The sequence below is a fragment of the Osmerus mordax genome, chromosome 5 (assembly GCF_038355195.1).
Source record: "Osmerus mordax isolate fOsmMor3 chromosome 5, fOsmMor3.pri, whole genome shotgun sequence".
Taxonomy (NCBI): Eukaryota; Metazoa; Chordata; class Actinopteri; order Osmeriformes; family Osmeridae; genus Osmerus; species Osmerus mordax.
This window is the reverse complement of record NC_090054.1, coordinates 12,360,630-12,382,572: the sequence shown is the minus strand read 5'-3', so window position 1 is coordinate 12,382,572 and position 21,943 is coordinate 12,360,630. Positions and strand designations below refer to the sequence as shown.

At 39.2% G+C, this 21,943-nt stretch overlaps 1 protein-coding gene across 1 annotated transcript; it reads left to right on the top strand.

Annotated features, from left to right (window-relative positions):
• The first annotated feature begins 9,756 nt into the window (after positions 1 to 9,756).
• Positions 9,757 to 15,572, top strand: vax1 (ventral anterior homeobox 1). The gene is made up of 3 exons (XM_067236962.1): positions 9,757 to 9,973; positions 12,104 to 12,291; positions 15,033 to 15,572. Exons 1-3 carry the CDS (start codon positions 9,757 to 9,759, stop codon positions 15,570 to 15,572), a joined length of 945 nt encoding a protein of 314 aa, XP_067093063.1.
• Positions 15,573 to 21,943: the final 6,371 nt, after the last annotated feature.

Genomic DNA, 21,943 nt, shown 5'->3' with positions numbered 1-21,943 from the left:
GAAGTCTCTTAGCCTGAGACAGACAAGGACCTTGCATTTACATTTACATTTAGGCATTTAGCAGACGCTCTTATCCAGAGCGACTTACAGTAAGTACAGGGACATTCCCCCGAGGCAAGTAGGGTGAAGTGCCTTGCCCAAGGACACAACGTCATTTGGTTGGCATAGCCGGGAATCGAACTAGCAACCTTCTGATTACTAGCCCGATTCCCTAACCACTCAACCATCTGACTCCATCAGACCTCCAACCTTGACACTGTTAGCCTTTCAAAATATATGTAACTTCTTCTCCTTTCACTCTCAAAATATCTTGAAAATCCCCTCCCCAGCCTGCTGAATTTGACAATGAGTTAGGCTTCTACCTTTAAATTTAACAAGACCCTCTTTTGGCATCATTGTTATCTTCCAGTCAGACTGCATGGCATGAAGTTCCCAATTCTTCAGTGTGTTAACCTTCCAGTGTGTGGTGGGCAGCACAAATCGGGAAATGTTCTCTGTCTGGGGATACGGACTGAAGCATGTGGCTCTTCTGCATCAGTATGTTTATCTGTCACAGCCTTTACAAGGGATAACTCTTCTATTCATGTTCTCTCTCTCTGGTCTTTGGACAGCTTACACTGCAGCCCCTCAACCCTCTTCAGTAAATCTTCTAACAATAACAGTCTGTTCAAGAACTGGGGCCTAATGTAGTTTAGATTCTCAAGAGCACATGTGAGTTCATGTCATCAAAATGTTATAGGTCAAGCTTGCTTTAATCTCAAAATGTGTTATATGTGTTTATGTACTAGATAGTACCCTAAATCATTCCTGCTATAAATAAGATAATAGCTTGGCTTTACTAAAAACTAAAGTTGTACAATTAATTTTTTCCCCCAAGATGCACTGTCATTGGAGGTTGAACTTATCAACCCCCCTACAACTCAACAGTGTAGTGTGGATTCATGTCCGTCTGCATTCTGTAGAGGAATGGCATTGCATACAACTCCTCACTATAAAGCTAAATGTTCCCACGTCAGGGTGTGTAAGTGTTTTTGTGTGAAGGATCTTGTGAACTGCTATATACAGTCATTTGAAATTGAATCTCTCTGTATGTGTACAAATTAGAATGGGTTAAGTTTCCAATGAGTAGCTCGACAGCCGGGCACTCTGCAAAGTTTATATTTCACATGTGTCCTTTTTAAAATCCAGGGCTCTCAAGTCTCACGCATTTCACCTATTTCTCACGCTCTCACGCAACACCTTGTATTTCTCATGCATTTCAACCATTTCTCATGCTCAGAAATAAGGGATAACTTGTCCCACTATGTACAATAAATGGACGAGCACAGGCATACTGAGATGATAGTTTCCTCGAGTTATACAAGTAGTAATATCTCACGCCAACATCACCACCACTTTATGACCTGCATAAGTGACTAGAATAGATAATGTGGACGTTGAACAAGTACTTCAGAAATGACAGAGAATCTCAATTGTGATCTGAGAAATATACCAAAGCTACTGAGAAGAACTGTCATCACAAGCTGCATCACAGGCACTGCACTATCTTTAATTCCAGGAATTTGTGTGTGTGTGCCACCAGTTTTATGACAGGCACTGAGCACTATCTGTAGTTCAAGTAATCTGTATTTGTGTGTTTCACTGGCATCTTAATCACCGACTGCATCATGGGCACTGTGCACTAGTAAATAGCATGTGCAACCCGCCCTCTTCAGAGGATTCAGAACGCGGCGGCCCGCCTGGTCTACAATCTACCCAGACGCTCCCATGTTACCCCGCTCCTCATCTCTCTCCACTGGCTACCTATCATGGCCCGTATCAGATTCAAGACCCTGGTATTGACCTTCCGAGCAGTGAACGGGACTGCACCCGTCTACATCAAGTCTCTCCTGCAGCCTTACACCCCCACCCGCCACCTACGGTCTTCTTCAGACAACCGCCTGGTGGTCCCACCACTCAAGACCGCCCGGTCCCAACACAAGCTCTTCTCCTGTCTGGCCCCCCAGTGGTGGAATCAACTCCCCACCTCCATCAGAGACACTGACTGTCTCTCCACCTTCAAGAAAAGGCTCAAGACGCACTTGTTCCGGGAGTACAACGGTACTTAGGAACGGTTCGCTTGACCCGATGTTAGTTTCCTCAAGGATCACAATGACTCTTGCTTAGAGACTTGTTGCTCTTGTGGTTAGTGGTAACTGATTTAAATTTTTGGTTCTCGCTGTGATATATTGTTTTATTACTGTTGCTTGCTTTTTTCCACAGGTACACTTGCACTTATAGCTGTTCATGTTGTTTGGTTGTGACTTGCTTAACTACATGCTCTTATGGTTCTTCCCTTTGGCACTTACTTTGGTTGTTCACAATGTGTGCTTCATGTTTTGGCTACTCGCGATGTTTTTTGGCTATCTTGTTGTTATGATCAGTGACCTATGCACTTTGTAAAGCTCTCTCTTGGAAGTCGCTTTGGATAAAAGCGTCTGCTAAATGAATAAATGTAAATGTAAATGTAAATAACAATAACAGATATCTAAAAACAAAACAATACCTCCATGAAACATCACCACATGAGGGCGCCAGAGGCTCAGATGTCACCCTTTAGCAATAGGCTCAAGTTTCTAGAGTTGTATTAAAAGACTGTCCAGTCCCACTCACCCATAAGTCCCAATGAACCTATTCCTTTTTTTTCATATATTCTCTACCCAATGGAAAAGCACAAATATGCATACTGTCTTTTTTCTTCACCCCATAGATGGGGTGGTGGAAACATTCTCACTCCTTATATCTTTATATACTCCCACACTGCATTTTGACTGATCTTCATTAATCATCAATTTATCTAATGGTTTCTGTTCTCAAATTAGGGATGTCTGTAGATACGTTAATCTCAAAATAACCCACATCCAGACCTTTTTAATACCCAAATCAGAGTCTGATTAAAATAAAACGACTTCTTCCCCCCAGTTTACCTCCTTGGACTTGTTTCAAGAAGAGGGTGATGGCTCAGAAACATAAGATCCAGACAGACAAGTTTAAATACCTCACTAACAGATTGGAGTATTTAGGATATTCCTATAAGTAGAGCTTTAAGGCCAAAGTGCTGATACCAAGCTAAAGTGGGACACTGTCCCTTGGGGGTGAGGGGGGGGGGGACTGTATGGGAGCAAGGGGGTGGGAGGGGAATAGTGCACTCATCTTTCGGCTAAAGTGTAAATGACGACACCATTGTAAGATCTAGAAACCATAATAAACATGTTCATCTGTGATGTAGCCAATGGAACCTTCGGTGTTCTGTGCATTAGGTTACATGCAAGAAGGCTGCGACTATATCCAGGCTGAATGTGGAACCCAACGTTCGGATCTCGGCAAAAAACAAATAGCAACACATAGTTATTTATTGAAATATTGCCCTGCTCCAAATATTACAATGTGACAGAGTGACGTCTGTGGTTGGACCTCACTCTGGTTACAGGCCTGGCCAGGCTCAAAGGTCAAGTTGCAGCTAAGCTGACATTCGTCATTGTTTTAACTACCTGTGTCTAATTATTATCATTTATTCATGAATTATGTACATTTATGTCAATGTTGACAGTGTTGCACAGTCCTAACAAGTACTTACTGTACATTAAATTGTTTCTACATTTTAGTTTTTTTAACTTACTATTGACAAATCAGTAAAGTTTGTATTTTGAAGGTGTAATCATCATGCAAAATCCAATATCAATTGATATAAGTATGAATTTATAACTGTAATTATGATAGGTGGTGGACAATCCATTCATGTGTTTGTGTGCTTTGATGAAGTTTACTGCACTATCATGTCTGCTGAAGGAGTGTTTGTGTATGATAACAATTGATCCATTTTCCCCTCTGAGACTGAGTGATGGAAAGAAAATGATTTGCTACAGTTTGAATACCATGTTGTCTGAATGAGAATATCCTTCACTGTTTACATACTGTTTGTAAGCTTATAGTCACTCTACATATTGAATGAAAAAGGCTGTCAGGAGCCTGTCTACATATTTTTCAATAATTCTTCTACTTCTTCTCTCTTCTACTAAATCATATTTTTACATTTAAGGGTAAATGCAATAAAGAGGCTCTTCCTTTTTCGTAATATCCTAGCCAAACCCTTGAAGTGTAGCTCATTTTAGAACCACACAACCTTGAGAGTTTTAGAATCCCATGTTACTATTCAAACTGCCTTTAGAGCTACAAGTCCTCAGTAATACACAAGCGTATTCCATCCAGTTCATTTCTCCAGTAGTCTCCAGCAGGCTTGATAAAAAAGGGTAAGCTTCTTGAGCTGCCACAATATAAACGTGAAGACTCGCAACGTCAGTGTCACAGTGTCAGTGTCAGTGAAATACAAAGTGACTCCTGTCTACGTACCTTCCAATGATATGTCTGCAATGATGCAATTGTGCTGTTTGTTTGTTTTACATAGCATGGTGTCACAACAATTATAGTATGTCTGGATCAGGCCTGCGGTGCATGAAAATGTAACACAGGGAAGTGTAGTGAAGAAAATGGATTGATAAAGTCCTTATGAGGTGCATATAAGATGAATGAACACTTTGCCAAACATGTATTCATTTATTCCACTGCATTTCACTGTTGAAAAAGAAAATATAGACAGGAAATGTCTGAGCATGTCTGAATTTATGTTATTATTCAGAGTTTAAGAGCACAAAACATTACGAGGGACATTTGAATAAGTCTGTGTGAAAGACTGTGAGGGGTTAACATTTCTTTGGAAGAAAAGCGTCCTTCTCTGTATTCCTGAGTAGTTTTAGATGGCACTCTTTTGTTCCAGTGTATCTCCTCAGAGCAGTTATTGCCACAGGTGTAATTTAAGCTGCTCCTTTGTATCTTTGAAACAGGCTATGTGCCATTGTCAGTCAGTCAGTCTGTTTACGCCTTGACTATAGCATGAGGGTGGAAGTGAACAGTACCATAAAGGCTTTGAAAATAGATTATGATTTTTAGTTTTGTTGCTTCTGTTGCTGCTGAACAACAATATATGTTATTTGTAGGAGTGGCAAGAGCTTTTTTGGGGAGGGCAAATCTTTGTCAGTGTTTGGAAACATGGGAGGCCTAGCTTTGGAAGGCAGTGGTGCTCTTTGTTTAACCTCATCTTAACTGTGTTGTGTGATAGAGAATTACAGTGGATTACCCCTGCTGGGAGTTGTAATGATTATGCTGCGTACGGTTGTTGAACAGTCACTACAGAAGGACTAGCCCGGTGTGTGATGCAGGGTTTACCTATTGGAAATATTTCACTCTCTCTCTCTGTCTGTCTGTCTCTCTCTTTCTATATCTGTCACTCACTATTTTTATTTCTCTTTCTCTGGCTTTTGTTTCTTGTCGTCTCCCTCACTGTGCTCACAAAGGCAGCAGCCGAGCATGTCTCAGGCTAAATCTGTTGGTATAGTACAATACAAATTGTGCCCTCATTCATTTTTAACACGATTCAGCCTATTTAGTTACTGTTAAAATAAAGAGGTGTGCTATGGTAAGAGATGGTAAAGAAGAAGTATTCTTTCAACTTTAGTTACAGAAGGATTTCTTAGTACTGTAACAATATATAGAAATAAAAAAGCTTATATGAATAGCTTCCATATTTCATTGTGATCTGGAGTGAAGTAAATGTACATGGCTGTGCTTCTTTGTAGCACCATTGAGTGAACCTGTTGATTAGGTTAGATTAGGAGGCCCCCTACCTCTGTGAAGACAAAGGAGTTGTCAATAGAGGGTTAAACAGGTCGGAGAACATATGGCATGTCTTGCCGAACACAAACCTCATTAATCCAAATTATTATCTCAGTTTTCAAGATTGGTCATGATTAGAACCTCTTCTATTACCAGTGTGTGTGCCATTCTCTTACAATGTTGAGTGTAATTGGAAGGAAAGTTTGTTTTCACAATATTGGATGTAACTATCAGAACTCCATTGTGAGACATAAGATGATTTGACAAGAAAAAATCCCAGGATCAAAATTCCTAGTGAAATCCCCATGCAAAACTACCCAGCTTAGCAATTAATTTTCCCTCACTAATAGATGAAAACGACTCTCTACAAAGTCGGGTCCAAGAATAGCTGTCTTGGCTGTATGGGACATGGAAGAACAATAATTGCAAACACAAAATGAATTCATGTTCATGCAGAATACATTAACATTAATGTATGCAATCGTTTTTCATTGACCAAGGCCTATTCCCTTAACATTAACTTAAGTTGTTGAAGTCAATGTTAAAAGCTGTGTTGGTAGGTGCCAAGGAACATTAGATTGAAAAGAACATTTCTGAAGAGAAGCTAAAATATTAGACATTAATAGCAACAAGATTATTACATGGTTCTCTGTCTCTGTTGAATGAACAGGTACTGTGTGCATGCCAAGAGTGCCTTTACCTGTCAAGTAAAGGAATTATGATAGAAATGTGTAACAGATGTCGGTATCTAGTCAATTCTTTTGAGACAACAGTTACAGTACCATTTTACTGTCTTTGAAATAGCTTGAAATTTTGCCCCCGTTTATTTGCTCCAATTGAACCGATTTGGATTTGATTTGATTTCCTGGAAGCTGTTTGTAAGACACATTGATTTCTATCCAGGCATTAAATGTGTTTAGAGGAGACCTCCGCTTTCCTGCTTTGATTGATGGAAGCATAATGAAATGTCCGCTATCAGTCAAGCCCACTGTACAACACACAATCAGACTGCAGGGGAAAGGCTGTGGTTTTGGACACTGTGGTCTCTACAATCATGTTGCGTCTGATGTTGACGTGATCAGGATGTTTATGATATAACTATTGGTCTGTACTTTCTTCTTTTTTATGAAATTCCAGTCATTGTTATGTTAGTTTTCTTATTGTGACTCATGACAAAGTTCACAATAGATGTGTGTATGTCCAATGATTAAAGAGTCACTCTTGATGCAGAACAGGCAGTAAACGATTAGGACTTCTAATGTGTCTTGCTAACAGGGATGCGGAACAGTACAAAAAGACACTAGTCCTGAAGGGATGTGCGTGAAACTTGTATGAATTCGTCAACTCTTCAGAGATGGCACAAATAAAGAAAAATAATATATCAGTTTGTTTATTTGAAAGGGACCAATGAAAAACAACAACAGACAGTAAATGTGTTTGCAGAGTTTTGACTAAACCTACAGTAAAAAGTACTTTTTAGTAGCCACCCAAAGGGATCCATGGCCCTGGGGAAGGACTACTGTTCTTGGGCTGAATAATGACCCTTTCAGAAATTATGTAACCTCCTTTTTTGATAGAGTGGAAGAGACTAAGTCTGCACCTGCTCCGTGGGGTGCAGCCGATAAGTGTAGCTGCTTTGCTTTTGCCATCTGATCCAAGGATGTACTGCTGTGCCAGGAGTGATCCAGGCATGGGCCGTACCCATTTAGCTTTAAAAGCGACAACTCAGCACTTCCTTTCACGCTATAAGACGAAATAAGATCCATATCTCAGGGAGACAATAAAAACATTTTTTTTTTTTTATTAAAACATGGCTATGTACAGCTTGTGAAAACATCACATGATAGCTAGGCCTCTGTCTTGTAGCTTACAATAAATGCTTCAGGGAGAAGAGCATAACATATCAGGGAGTCAGGTGGCTGAGCGGTGAGGGAATCGGGTTAGTAATCTGAAGCTTGCCAGTTCGATTCCCGGTCAAGCCAACTGACGTTGTGTCCTTGGGCAAGGCACTTCACCCTACTTGCCTCGGGGGAATTTCCCTGTACTTATTGTAATTTGCTCTGGATAAGAGCGTCTACTAAATGTAAATAACAAAAAATATTTTCTACTTTATTTTAGTGGGTCTCTCCATTAACACGTTGATACACATATACATACACTTTAACAGTATGCCTTCTGAATTCTTGACAATCTGTGGTGTTACATTTGCAATGGCAGACTTCTTCAGATATAGAAATTCAAGACAGCCCTTTTTTGTAGAATGGCCATTGTTGAGCAGCGAGAGGCCACTGTGCTGTATGCACAAGCTGTTTCCCAGGCTTGGGGCTCAGCAACACAGCTTGAGAAGCACAGGTCTCCTTCAGTCGCTCCCTTTTTAGCCCCCTTTTTTACCTTTCTCAAACAATCGCTACTTTCCCACTCCAAACAGCCTCCCCCTCCCAAAACACTCTGTGAATAAAGTTAGTGCAACATGCGGCCCTTAAACCCACCCCAAGACTGCTGCCTGGCGGCCATACTCTCAGAATTGTTTGTTAATAGTCCAATTATATAATTGCCATCTTTCACTCCTTTTCCTCTCTGTTTCCCATAAAGGAATGAATGGTGCTTAGGGAGGGGGGCAGTCTGAAGAGGGCTTCTGGGCCAGCAAGGTGACGAGAAGGGCCGGAGAATGCTCCTTGCACAAGGCCATTGGTTTGAATTGAATCATTGTAGCCTAATCAATGGTCTTATTGGATTACTGGCCACTGATGTGGCCTGAGATATTGTTGAGCTGACAATGAAAATAGCTAAGAGTTGGTGGGCGGATGGGTAGCAGGGTGGAAGGAGAAGGTGGGGGCCCATTCCAAGGGTGTGTGTGCAAAAGAGAGAGAGAGAACGACAGAGTGAAGGGACTAATTGACTGGTTTTGTCCCTCTTTTTGTGTTTCTCAGATCTGGAGGTTAAAATTATGAGTGCTGCAGACTCTCTGCTGCGTATATATTCATTGTGTGGACGCACCACTAATGACCGGGACCTGTTTGGGTTGCTCGCCATATACGTTGCTTGCTGTGAAGAGTGATGTGGGACAACACTGGAAACTTTAACACAGTTCCCATATACCAGAGACAAGGTGTCAATTGAGCATCAGTGCTGTTCCAATTTCGAAACGGGATGGATTTTTTTTTTGCATCCTCTGTCTCTCCGCCTCTCCAGTATTCTCTCTCTCTATAGCTTTCTCTCTCCCGCTCTCTCTCTCTCTCTCTCTCTCTCTCTCTCTCTCTCTCTCTCTCTCCCACTTGCCTATGATAGCACAGTAGCGGCGAAAGCTGTATGTTGCAGAGAGCTGGTGATTGGTGAACGAGCCAAACGTAAATGTGATTAAAGTTAGCCGTCGTGGCCGGAGGAGACCAGGTCCCGCGTGAAAAGTCAGGAGAAAATGGCTGGCCATGTTTTTTAGATGGAAGAATGAAGTATTTTGGAACTTTTTTATGGTCTGGAAGTGTCGAATCCCTGTGATTGTGTGTGTGAGTTCGAGGAGGCTTTTTTTGCAAGGCAAGACCAATCATTTGTCTTGATTCCCTGGGCTGAGAGCTGGCTGACAGAGGGGGACGGAGCGAGTGAACCCCTCCATTAAGACCTGATCTATTTCCCCAAACAATTTAGTGTATTCATGAGGTTACGCAAATGTGGAGGCAGCAAAATTACCGTAATCAATTGAAACTGCGAGCATGCGTCTGTCCATGGCTCTGATTATTTGGAGATCATCTATCAGGCTGATGTGTATGTAACTAGGCGAAGGGGCATTAAATCGCTGTTGAGTTTCACCGTCAAGTCCATGATCATTGGGCAAGTGAGTTTGGACAACCATAATAGGGCACCATAGTCCGGCAAGGCAAGTGTTCTCTCAACATTAGGTAGCCGACTCAGCCATCTGAAAGGTGCCGTTTTGAAACAAAACACCACAGTTCAGACAACTCAACGCTCAACCCTCTCAGTAATCGTATTTTTACACCTGACAAAGACAAAAAGAAGGTGAAGAAGAAAAGAAGTCCCAAAGGATAAGTGAGTATGGAGGTCAGATACAATCAAGATACGGATGCAGGGATGGTGCTGAAAAACGGACTAAAGGAGGGAAAAGATGGTAAGGAGTCCCAGGGAAGCCTGTCCAAAACGTTTCTCAAGGAGCAGCAAGAGTCTTTCTCCCCGTCTGGGCCAGTGGAAAACTGTGAGAAGAACCGGGGTAGCTCAGGAGACCCAGACTACTGTCGGAGGATACTGGTTCGAGGTAAGGGGATTTCTAACATAAACTGTGTTTTCCGATATGCTCATTCATTGATTAAGATCTTAATGTATTACAGACGTTTATGTTATGTCTGTATGAAGTGTGATGTCGGATGAGTAAGCACAGAAATTATTTTCTTCACCATGTACTGTACAATAAAATAGTATAATGCATTCAAGATCATTTGTTGAAATGACCAATGGGCAAATCTTGCCAAATCCCCGTTAGAACTTAGATTTTTTTTATTTAAAGTGAGGTTTGTGTCTTTTTCATAATCAGAACCGCTCATGAAAATTAAGCAGTATTGCTTGTCTATGTGCTTTCATCTCGCTTCCAGCTTCCGGGGCATTCTTGGGTGAGGGTGCAACTTCAATAAAAAAAACACTTATCCTTATGCATGGTTGTGTAATTCATTATCTTAGTATGTTCGACTTTATTTGTATAAAAATCATTCTGAATGAGGTGAATGACAGAGATTTAGCACTATTTACTTTTAATACATTCTTAATCAGGATTTAGTCTTTATTCAGCTCTGTCAAAGCATTTTTATGTTTAATGTTGCTTGCAATTGACGTTATACAATGTCTCATTTCAATTTACTGTAATTTGTTGAAATGTAACATGGTTTAGAATACGTTTTGTTTTTCTGAAAATTTGATTTTCTATAAGAAAAGAAATGGTTTAGGAATATAAAATTCTAGTTTTACGGATAATTTGATAATTATCATGTAGGTTTTTACATAGATTTACTCTAATTCACTCAATTCAGACTGTAATATACAAACCGGAATATCAAAGGATGTGTAGTAGCCTATAGTGTTTCCAAATATGTTGCAAGGTTGGTTCTGTGCAAATATAAATAAATATTTTTGACCCTAAGAAGAAATAGCAAATGTGAAGTAATAAAATGTGTATAGTTATAAAATGAGATTGTCTGAATCAAGTCTACAATTTAGACAACAAATCATCTGCAGGGGGAGGCAATGGGAAAAATAAGACAACTTTATTTATTTTATTTTCAGATTGTCAAACATGAGAATTGTATCAAAGTATGGACATATTTGTGATAAATGCATGTAAGTAATTACAGTACCAGTTGAGCACTGATATCAAGCATTGAGTTGAGCTGTTTTTATGTTCATGAACAGCTCAGCGCAGATTTAAATCAACTGCAAAATATATTTGTTATGGCCATTTGTCTTCCCTCAGCAAACAATATTAATTACACAAGGAATTAATCTTTGTCAGTATTTTGGTTAGTTGGTTAAAGACAGGCTAGTGTTTTTATGCTTTGCTACTTTTGTTTGCTTTGTTCATGAACAACACAGTGCAGATTTAAAACAATTGTAAAATAAATTTCTTATTGGCCATTTGTTTTACCTTAGCAAACAATACTAATTACAATTTGAATTCATTCTTATGTCCGTTGTTTTGGTTAGTTGGTTAAATTCAGATGAGTGTTTTTATGCTTTATTGATAAAGCATGATGACTTACAATAGCAATAAAAGCAAATGAGTGAACAAGAGATTAAATGTCTTTTTACACATATATTTATTTTATATTGTGGCATACTCATTTAGCAGTTCAAACTGCTTAATTTTGAAGAATTTTGTAATTGATTGTTATCAGATCAACCATATCCACAGTATAGAACATTTTTCATTACACGGAATAATGTATATGGTAACACAATTTAATAAAATTATTATTGTAGATGTTTGTAAAATATTTGTGATTTGAAACTTATGTTTTGTATATTTGCACAGATTTGATGCCCATAAAGCCTTTAATTGTATAAAAATGGGAAATACGTTTCTTTAAGAACAATGCAATTAACTTAATGGAATAAATTTAATAGTTGCACAACTAATACAGATTTCCCTCTTGCAGAAAAGCGGTTGTAATTAATGGGTTTACACATTTTATACTAAACTTTACATATTGTAGAAAACTCTTATGGTATTCCTTAAGACACCATTTTTTCATTTGTAGAAAACTTGGTAACAACTTGGAAAACTGGAACATAAACAATTATGTTGAATGTGTATTTTATTGTGATAAGATGCATAGTAGCAAGATGAAATCCCTAAATGTTGCCTTCTAACAAGATAATGTCTTGTCCTTTGTGGTAGATGCCAAAGGCTCCATCCGAGAGATCATTCTGCCAAAGGGCCTGGATTTGGACCGGCCAAAACGAACTCGGACCTCCTTTACAGCTGAGCAACTGTACCGGTTGGAGATGGAGTTCCAGAGGTGCCAGTATGTGGTCGGGAGGGAGCGAACAGAACTGGCCCGCCAGCTCAATTTGTCTGAAACTCAGGTATGCTGGTTGTGTTACTCGATGCACAAGGATTCTTCCAAAATACCATTTCATGCAGAAATGTATGGATGAGACAGAAAGTATGCTATAGTTATGATATTTGTTTCATAAACATGCTACGTATATAAAACGTTGAAGGTGGTGTGGTATTATTTTTGACAAAAAAAAATGCTTACCTGAACACACCGTAACAATGTATTCACATTATATACAGTATTACGTTGTATATAATTACATTATATTTGCACTTGATTTGACATTTTTGGGCAAGGCTTAATTTTATATTCATGTGATTTCAAATAGAAAAACAATGAAACAGCAGAGAACACAACAACAATTCTGTGCATTGTGTTTCAATTAAGTTTCGATATGGACTGCAAATTCACATTTGCATTTTAGCATTTTTCTATTGAAATTGATAGCTCAATGTATTCCATAATAATGAAAACTTGTGTAAGCAAATGTCCTTACTGAAAAAGGCAGTTTCTAGTTCACAGCCTTGTATTAAGGAGAGAAAAGCTTTTCTACCTCATGCTTAGCTTCGGGGTCAGTGAAAGGTCATGCTGCGCCCACTGAGTGAACTGTATTTGCACTCGTCTGCTTGCTCTCAACCAGACATACCAAACTTAGTCACCCTTCAATGTATAATTCTCACTTCAGGGAAATCCAGTTCAAAGTTCGGGACAGCATGTTTGCAGCAAGATATGACTTGTTTATTTTCTCTTGCAAGCTGACTACTGGAACAGTTTGCCTTGTGTATATGTTGATAGTATACGTCATGAATGTTTCAGTAAGATTAAACAAGCGTGACATTGGACAGTGGTCAGTGTTAGTTTCTTTGGGCATAGTACTAGAAAGTCTTCAATTTCATACATTTCTGACTCGCAAACAATTTGACAAAAGTCCGAGGCACATTGAATAAGCCTCAAGTTCAATATTTGTGCATTTTTAAGAGTAGAATAAGGAGTTCACGTAGACGTTAGTTTAATCCTGGAGGACAATGGGGCTTGGATATAAAAAATACTTCTAATGCAATATTGAATGTTGCACACAGCCATGCTCCTTGATTACATTCAATTTTCAAATGTCTCCTTCATGTCTTGATGAAGTGGCCTCTAATGACAGCATCGTGAAATTAACATTTTGTTCCGTGGTACTCATGGGGTGTTACATTAAGAAATGACAGCCATTTGCTGAAGGGTGCACACCTAATCATCTTTGTTTAACGTTTTGGCTTCAAAGCACATCTTTTCACATAAAATAACGCAGTTCATGTTAAATGTTTGAGCAATTTTCAAAATTCTATGGTACACATGAAGACTTTACGTTTGCAAATACATCTGCTCACTCTACATTAAATGCAAGATAACTTCAACAAATAAATATCACAGAGATTTCCGTTTCCGTTCAGTAACCTAGCCTGTATACATCTAATATGAACTGTTGAATATGATAATATTATTGGTACTATATCCAAAACAACATGGATGAAAATTCTATATTCAAATGTGATTGAAGTAGTTAGATTGTTGAGGGACAGTCTGACTACTGATTAGGACACATCCACCCTAATCATTGGTCGTCTGAAGCAATCAGGTATGATTGCCCCAGAGTTGACGTGGATGGGAAAAATAAATAAAATAAACAGCACAAATAGAAAGTCCAATTACCACTTCTGAATGCATGATGAAAATCGGCAAATCGAAATTTGGATAATTTAAATAGCATGTTAGGTATATGTAGACTGCAGAAAGACTATCCTGACCATGCAAAATTAAAGTGTTTACACTTGCCTTTAGCTGCAATTCAATCCCTGGCCTCAATGGGAACACATTCTTCTTCCTGCAGTCTGCATTGTCATTCATTGTTAAATGTGTATTTAGAGCCAGCTACTGGATGTGTCCGGTTTGGTTCTTTGCATTTCTTTGTGTAGAGGAAAACAGATTAGGGATTTCTTGGTCATGGAAAAGTGGAGAAGGTATATGTCATAATCACCACATCACCTCTGTTCTTTCTAACGTGCTAAATACTTTGTGACTGATTAATTATAATAAAGACAAGATTAGAACTCAATTCAGTTGACATAGTCAGAATAGCCCACTGGATATAGTAATGTGTTCAAGGTTAAATTGTTCTCAGAGATCTGTGAACATAACTCAGGTGTCTGATGACTAGCAAGATAGATGTTTTTACAGACCAAATAATGTTTATATTACTATTCATACAACTTTTATCATGGGTAAATACTTCTACACCGAGAGAGACTTGATTGAATATTAACTTACGAATTGAACAACATGGGCAGCTAGACAACATTTTTATGACTGCTGTCAAAATTCACCACCACTGATGTTTAAGTTTTTTATAAATAAATTAGGAAAGCTGTGTGTGTATGTGTATGTGTGCTCCCTGCAGACACTGAGAGACTGCAAACATTGTAGTGTAGGTTTGATAGTATTCCTGCTTCCATTGGCATGAAGGTGCTGTCATTACATCAAACTCTATTATTATCTTTGCAATTATTGTTTTGTGTACTCTTGTGGCCCGAGGGATATGATTATTTGCAACAACAACGTAATGATTGCATCTATTGCAAACCACTGAAAATCCTATGGATACAGATGTATCAGAAGTTAAATAAGTACAACATGTACTTTGTGAAGTTTATACAATGTTATTAAGAGGTTATTCATAGTTTTGGAGGATGTTTTTTGACTGTATGTGTCACTCATTCCTGGCAGGTAAAAGTTTGGTTCCAGAACCGACGCACCAAGCAGAAGAAGGACCAGGGCAAAGATTCAGAGCTGCGCTCCGTGGTGTCGGAGACAGCAGCAACATGCAGTGTACTGAGACTTCTGGAGCAGGGACGCCTCCTCACTCCACCAGGGCTGCCGGGCCTCTTGCCCCACTGCGGCAGCAGCACGCTGGGCTCAGCTCTGCGCGGGCCCTCCATGGGCATGGTTAGCAACGGCAGCAGTAGCAGCAGTAGTGGCGGCAGCTCAGGGACGGCTGGCTGCAGCCCCCCTCTGCCTGCAGTGACCAGCTCAGGGACCGTGGCAGGCCTCCAGGGCTCCCCGCCGGCCCACGGCATGTTCAGCTTTCCTATGCCCTCCCTGCTGGGCAGTGTGGCCACCCGCATCTCCTCTAACCCACTCTCCATGGCTGGATCCCTGGCCGGGAACCTACAGGAACTGTCGGCCCGCTACCTGAGCTCTTCAGCTTTTGAACCTTATTCCCGGACCAATGGCAAAGAGTCCATGGACAAGAAAGTTTTGGAATGATTTAGTTTTTCTCTCAAAATGTGGAACATTTTTAATTGTTTTGTTGTATCCCTAGCTTTTCGTCATTGTTTTTGTCTGTTCACTATTTTGCCTTCCTTTGTCTGATTTGTGTTGTAGATGTCGTCCATGTAAATCCAAGTACACATCTGAAACCTCACAGAAGGAGGAAAACAAAGGCATACTGCTCATTCTTACAAAAATATGATGATTTTTTTAAGCTTTTGCACTAGATCCAAGTTTCCTATGTTTTGAATTGTAATGCAAAAATCTAAAATAGTCACTTGTCTTAAGATTACATGAGGACTGGGTTAATAACTTTCATTTAGAAAGATATTATCTTACATTTCAAACATAATGACAATGGACAATTATAGCAGAAATATATATATATATATAAAAATCCACTTTCTTCAGATGATAACTTTCAAATAGTTAAAAATATGAAGCTGCTCTGAGAAAAATAACACAAAACAAAGCATTGATTGGTTAGGGATGGTGTAACATGATGGTGCCCTTTTGTGAATGTTGTGTTTCATTATTTGGTAGTCTTGGATGGACTTACGTCATAAATGTGCATTGACAAAGAGAGTTAGAAAGCATTACAGCTTGTGAACTATTGATGACAGGTGGGCTTGGGGAGCTTGAAAGTCCTTATCAAACATGATTAAATGATGGAGTAAGTGTCAAATTACTTATAACTTCACTAGCAAAGACTTGAATGACATATGACATGAGGAACACAGATCTTTAACTTGTGAACCACAATTGACATATGCAGGTGTTTTGCAATATTAAGCTACAATAACAGTCTTTTTTAACGGTTTGTATTCGTTTTTCTGTTTTGGGCAAAAACAATCTAAAGGAAAATGTTGTCATACAGTTTGATAGTTAAATTGTTCTGTGTTAATTGTTTTCTAAATGGCTTTGTGAGGGTTTTCCCCTATATGATTTTTAACACAGTCTAAGGTTCGTGACATTCATGTCTTAAAGATGCAGTATTCCACTTTTCGTCTGTGATTTTAGTACCAGAGTGGTCATTCTGATTTTCATGTGTAGGTAAAAGATAGAGAACAGCTTGAGTCCCTTGCAGTTGAAAATGTGGAGAGGGGCAGAAAGAAAAAAAATGGAGTTTTCAACTTCAGTAAGCTGCTTGCAGAGTTGGATATACTAGAAATGGAAATTCCAGGAATATGATGAAACCAGTAGAAGGTTTAGCAAACTTTAAGACAACATGATACCTTTTTCCTTGTATGAAATCTTTTAAGATCCGCAGCCATTGTGAATGGCTTACAAGGAAAGCATGAGATGACTGCGTGGAATTACTGTAGTATAAAGGAAAGGCAAATGAGAAATGTACCTAAAATTGTTATTTTATTGTAAATTATTCACGTCTGTAATTAATAGATGATTAGTATATCTGCAAAATAATGAATGATGAATGTAATGGAGGGGGTGATAAATCAATCAAAGCTCTTTGGTGCTGTTGTTGTGAAATATCTTGAACTTTGTGAAATGTGTGGTATGAATGTGGATATATATTATATATATGGCTACAAACAAAGCCAAGTGTGTTTTATTCATTTTCTTTTGATACATGTTTCCATTATAATGATCCAGTTGTGATAAACTTCGCTACTGTTATAACTTCTTTGTCAATGTTCTGAAGTGCTTAATTGAATTAGTTATTTTTATTCAATCAAGGCATAATGCTTTATAGAGATGAAATGCACATTTTCTATTGTAAGACCTGTTTTGTATTATTATATTGATCATTTAAGGACTGATACTCTTAATTAGCATCAAATTCACATAAAATGCTATAGTTTGAAACAAATAGTATTATTAGAGGACACAATTTTGTCAGAATCAAATCCAAGAATGTGATCTAGAGCTGTCTTTTGACACACTCTGGAAATACACCTGTTTAAGAATCCAAGAATCATGCATAGTGCAAAAAACATTTTCCTACTGGAATAGATATAACGCACCCTAAAATATATCTTAGAACAGAGCAGAACGGTGATTTCACTTGTTTAAGTCTAAAAGATCACTGTTTAAATCCATTTAAAAAAACTTTTTTTAAATCTCTGGAGACAAATATACAACATATTTTTTAATTGGTGTAGGTGGCAATGAATGGGTTTAGGAGAGACGACAAAACTAAAAAACCTGTCAGATTCACCTTTGTGAACATTTTGGTACAAGAATATGAGGTTGGTTGAAAATGTACAATTGGGAAGAGTGTTATTGAACTGTCAAAATGGACACAGAAAAAAACGTAATTTTGGGGGGCCAAGCTGTGCAGCGAAAAGGTGCTTTGCAGTTTCTATCTTCAAGAACACTTGGGGGCCTTTTCAATAGCATTTTTTTCTAAAGACAAGGAAAAAAACACTCGCCTATGAAAGGACCCAAGTTTAACCATTCGAAACACAACACACAGACTCAAGGAGAGATTGAAAAAGCCACAGTAAAACCACAGACATGTGTGTAAAACAAAGTGGAAGGGCATTAAACCTTTAAGGCTTAGATGCTATGCATCTATTACAGCAAAAATGCATATGGTACATCATGTGACCAAGACTTAACATTTCATTCTACAAATTGTACATGTGGCATATTGCTTGAAGGTTGATTAAGTGTTTGTGCAACTATGCAATCTATGAACCTGCAATGACTATTGTATTCAATTTCAATTCCATGGAGTCAGGTGGCTGAGCGGTTAGGGAATCGGGCTAGTAATCTGAAGGTTGCCAGTTCGAGTCCTGGCTGTGCAAAATGATGTTGTCTCCTTGGGCAAGGCACTTCACCCTACTTGCTTTGGGGGAATGTCCCTGTACTTACTGTAAGTCGCTCTGGATAAGAGCATCTGCTAATTGTAAAATGTAACGTAAATTGCGTGTGACAAACTTTATGTTCTCTGACATGATTTGCCATACAGCAACCTTCTGGCCTGTTTCAGCTGTTTGGGCATTTCATCACATTCACAATTAACTCAAAGTCATGGGAAATAACACACATTTCTTTAATCCTTACATTAAACACATGTGGCATCCAAGAGAGAATTTTCCATACGAAAAAAAACAAACGTACACGCTATGATGAAATGAAATAATATTACGGTTATTCTGGCTTTAAAGAAGAAGCGTTTGCACCTGACTAACCACAGTGTACGTATTCAAATGTGTATTATATTATTCAATGCAGCTACTGTATATAGTTTGTTCACAGTTAAACAGTTTTCTGGTCACGTACCGTAGCCTATAGATAAACACCCATTATGTTACACTCAAGTTTTACAGGGTCATATGTCCATGTCATACTCTCAAGTTCCATGCAAGTCCCAATTCCTGAGAAAGATTCTTTGAGGTTCAATACAAGGATGGTTCACTAGCATTGGAAAACAGAAGGTCTTTTGTCCATCAGCGAAAGCACTAGCTGAGCGCATAGGCAGAGAATCCTTCCTTCCCTACTGTGTCTTGGGAATCTCCCCTGAGAAAAAAACGGTCACATTTGTGCCCCCCTTTTTCTAACCCCACCTATTCTCTCCCTTCACCGAAGTCCAATTAGACAGAAGGTCGGAGAGGTTTTGTAAGTGGGGGGTTCGGGAGTGGGGTGGAGTTGTTGGGGGGGTGTCATAGCTCAAGACCACCAACACATTTTTACCATCACATGACCCTGTCTATAAGCCCAGGCCTTTGGGGTAGAAAAGAAATGAAAAGCTGCATCCTGTCTGTTATCTATGTGTTTTTATTTTGCTTGTCCTGTTTTGCTTTGTGTAAATTCACTTTATGATTAGAATGTAAACAGGCCCTAACAAAGAGCTTGCATGTTTCATACAGCTGCTGCAACCCCGGTTTCTGAAGTGCATGATATCCCCAGGATTTTCAAAAAGCCTTCCAAGACTCAAATAGGCCAGACTGCTTAAGACAGCCTTGTCAGCTCACTGGATAATTCATCTAATCAAGCAATCAAAGTATTTAGAGGAGACCCGAAAATGAATTACCTCCTATGTATATGTAACTAAAAAGAGGTAGCACCTAGTGAGTTCATGGGCCACATTAGGAGAGATGCAGCCCAGGTAGCCACTACACCTTTACTAGTCTCCTTTGCTCTTTCCAGGAATATAACTCAACCTGTCAGCATCTGTCCAGTTGAAATGAGTCATATTTATTAGGCTACCTGAAGTCTCTGGTAAGGCTCGTCCCTATTGATTTCTATTACTCAGCAGTCCATGTCTTAACGACTGTCACCTGTTATGTATCTACATTAACTTTCATAGCGGGTTTGTGCAGTGGCTTACACGAAAGCTAAATGCGTATGCGTTTCCGAAGTTGAATTAACGGTCCATCCTGTAACATATTAATAATTTTCTTGGACGGATTAACGCCACTCGTACGAACGGAAGCTCTCCAAGGTGCTGACATTGATTGTTGATGGCAACACTTTGAGCATGTAGAAATACATGCTCAAAGTGTTGCCATCAACAATCCAGAAATGTGCCATTCCCAATGCACATAACCTATTTGTGTATTAACTGTCACGTACATTTATTTAATTTGTACATAGGCCTACAACTTTTTAAAGTTTAAAATTACTCAAATGTATAGGCCTACTTAGACGGTCTAAGAATACTGTTCAGGAAGTTCTTAATGAAAACTATTTGCCTAAATGTAGCCTACTTGTTACCATTGACGTCGCGTATTGATTACTTAGGTCTCTAAACAATGATTTTTAGATACTTGAATTGCTTAATTGATTGAAAGAGGGATTAGCGTGTGTGACAAACTCATCTTTTGCAGCCTACAGAATTTCAAGTGCATAGAATTTGATTTGTAACTGGAAAGCCTCAAACTGTGAAGTTAACACGCATGAAGTAGCGCACTCAGTCCATTATAGCCAAAGGTAAGCTAAATAACGCGTTGAGAAAACATTTGTTCAAATGGCTTGCCCAACGTGGATCATATACAGCTAGTGGTTCGAGGGAAGGGGACCCAATAGCCTACTCATTCTTTACTGAAAACATTTAAATCTCGAAATTGCACTAATGGTCTTCCGCGGAATATCTTCCTTTCGGTTTCATTGTCAGAGGAGCATAAAATAAGCCTAAGCCTAAGGCTTTGTGTTGGACTCAAGAACTCAAACAAAATAATTTCATCAGTAGAAATTGAAGCAGCAGTTTTTAAAAGAAAATTATTCCCATGAGCACGGTCACTTGATTTAATGTTGGTGCACTGACATTCAGGAGCATTTGGTTTAAAAAAAGTCATGCTAGTTGAATTAACTGCCACCAAATGTCCAAAGGAATCACCTTCTAGATGCAGGACTCATCAAAACACAGTCTCACTACATTAAGCTCAAATGTATTGATAGTACTGGTATACTGTTGCTTGGGTGGGTAGTAATTGTGTGAAATCATATCCTTTTGAACTCATTGTAAAATACTCTGGAGAAAGCTGATATTTTTAAAACGAGGGCAGTGCTCCTGTAGGTGGGAGCTCTTCACTTGCATTAATTTGCTATTTTTTGCATGCAGTGTGAAACGTTTGGATAGGCTCTCCAGGGACTGCAGGAATGGGTTGTGCCATCAGCCTCACCACAGCAGCGCTTACCCACTTCAATCTGTAGTGCTTTTTTCTGCCATCAGTGAGCTGTACTGTGTGTGTGTGTGTGTGTTGTTGTGCCTGTGTAAGAGAGGAAACAGAGAAAGAGAGTTGGAGAGATGGTTGAGTGAGAGTGGTGTGTGAATGTGATATGAGAGTAAAAAATTGTATGAGTGTGTCTGCATAGTGTGTTAATATGTGTGATAAGGTAAGAATTACGTGTGCATGTGTGTGTGTGCGAGAGAGTGAGAGAGAAAGAGATAAGGAGAGAGAGAGACTGGTTGCCGGAGAGTTGGTAGGGGGCACAAGTTCAAAACCATCTTCAAACAGTCGCGTATAACCTATTGTGCTGAACGTGCTGCGTCAAGTGAGACAGGATCAGAGCTTCAAAAATGAGAAAACAGCAATAGAGATTTTGAGGGGAAAACATGTGCAATCATGCCGTTTTACCTGTCACTCAACAGAAGTGATAATGCACTCACCAGGACATTGTGCGGGTGAGTGTGTGCCACATGTGGATCCAGCAATCTAGAGCCAGCACTACCTCAAACCAAGGTCACAAGGCAATATAACAGCTGCACTGACTAATAGTTCCAACATTCAATGTGACAGACGAATCCTGGGCCACTGTGTGTCATTCATTTTTCCAATTGTTGTTAATATAGTGAATATACCAATCTAATTCTAATAAGCATTTTGAATGTAGCCTACATTCAAAACTGGGCCTTAGCCCCAAATTAGTTGGCTCTGCTAGCCTACACTATAGATCCT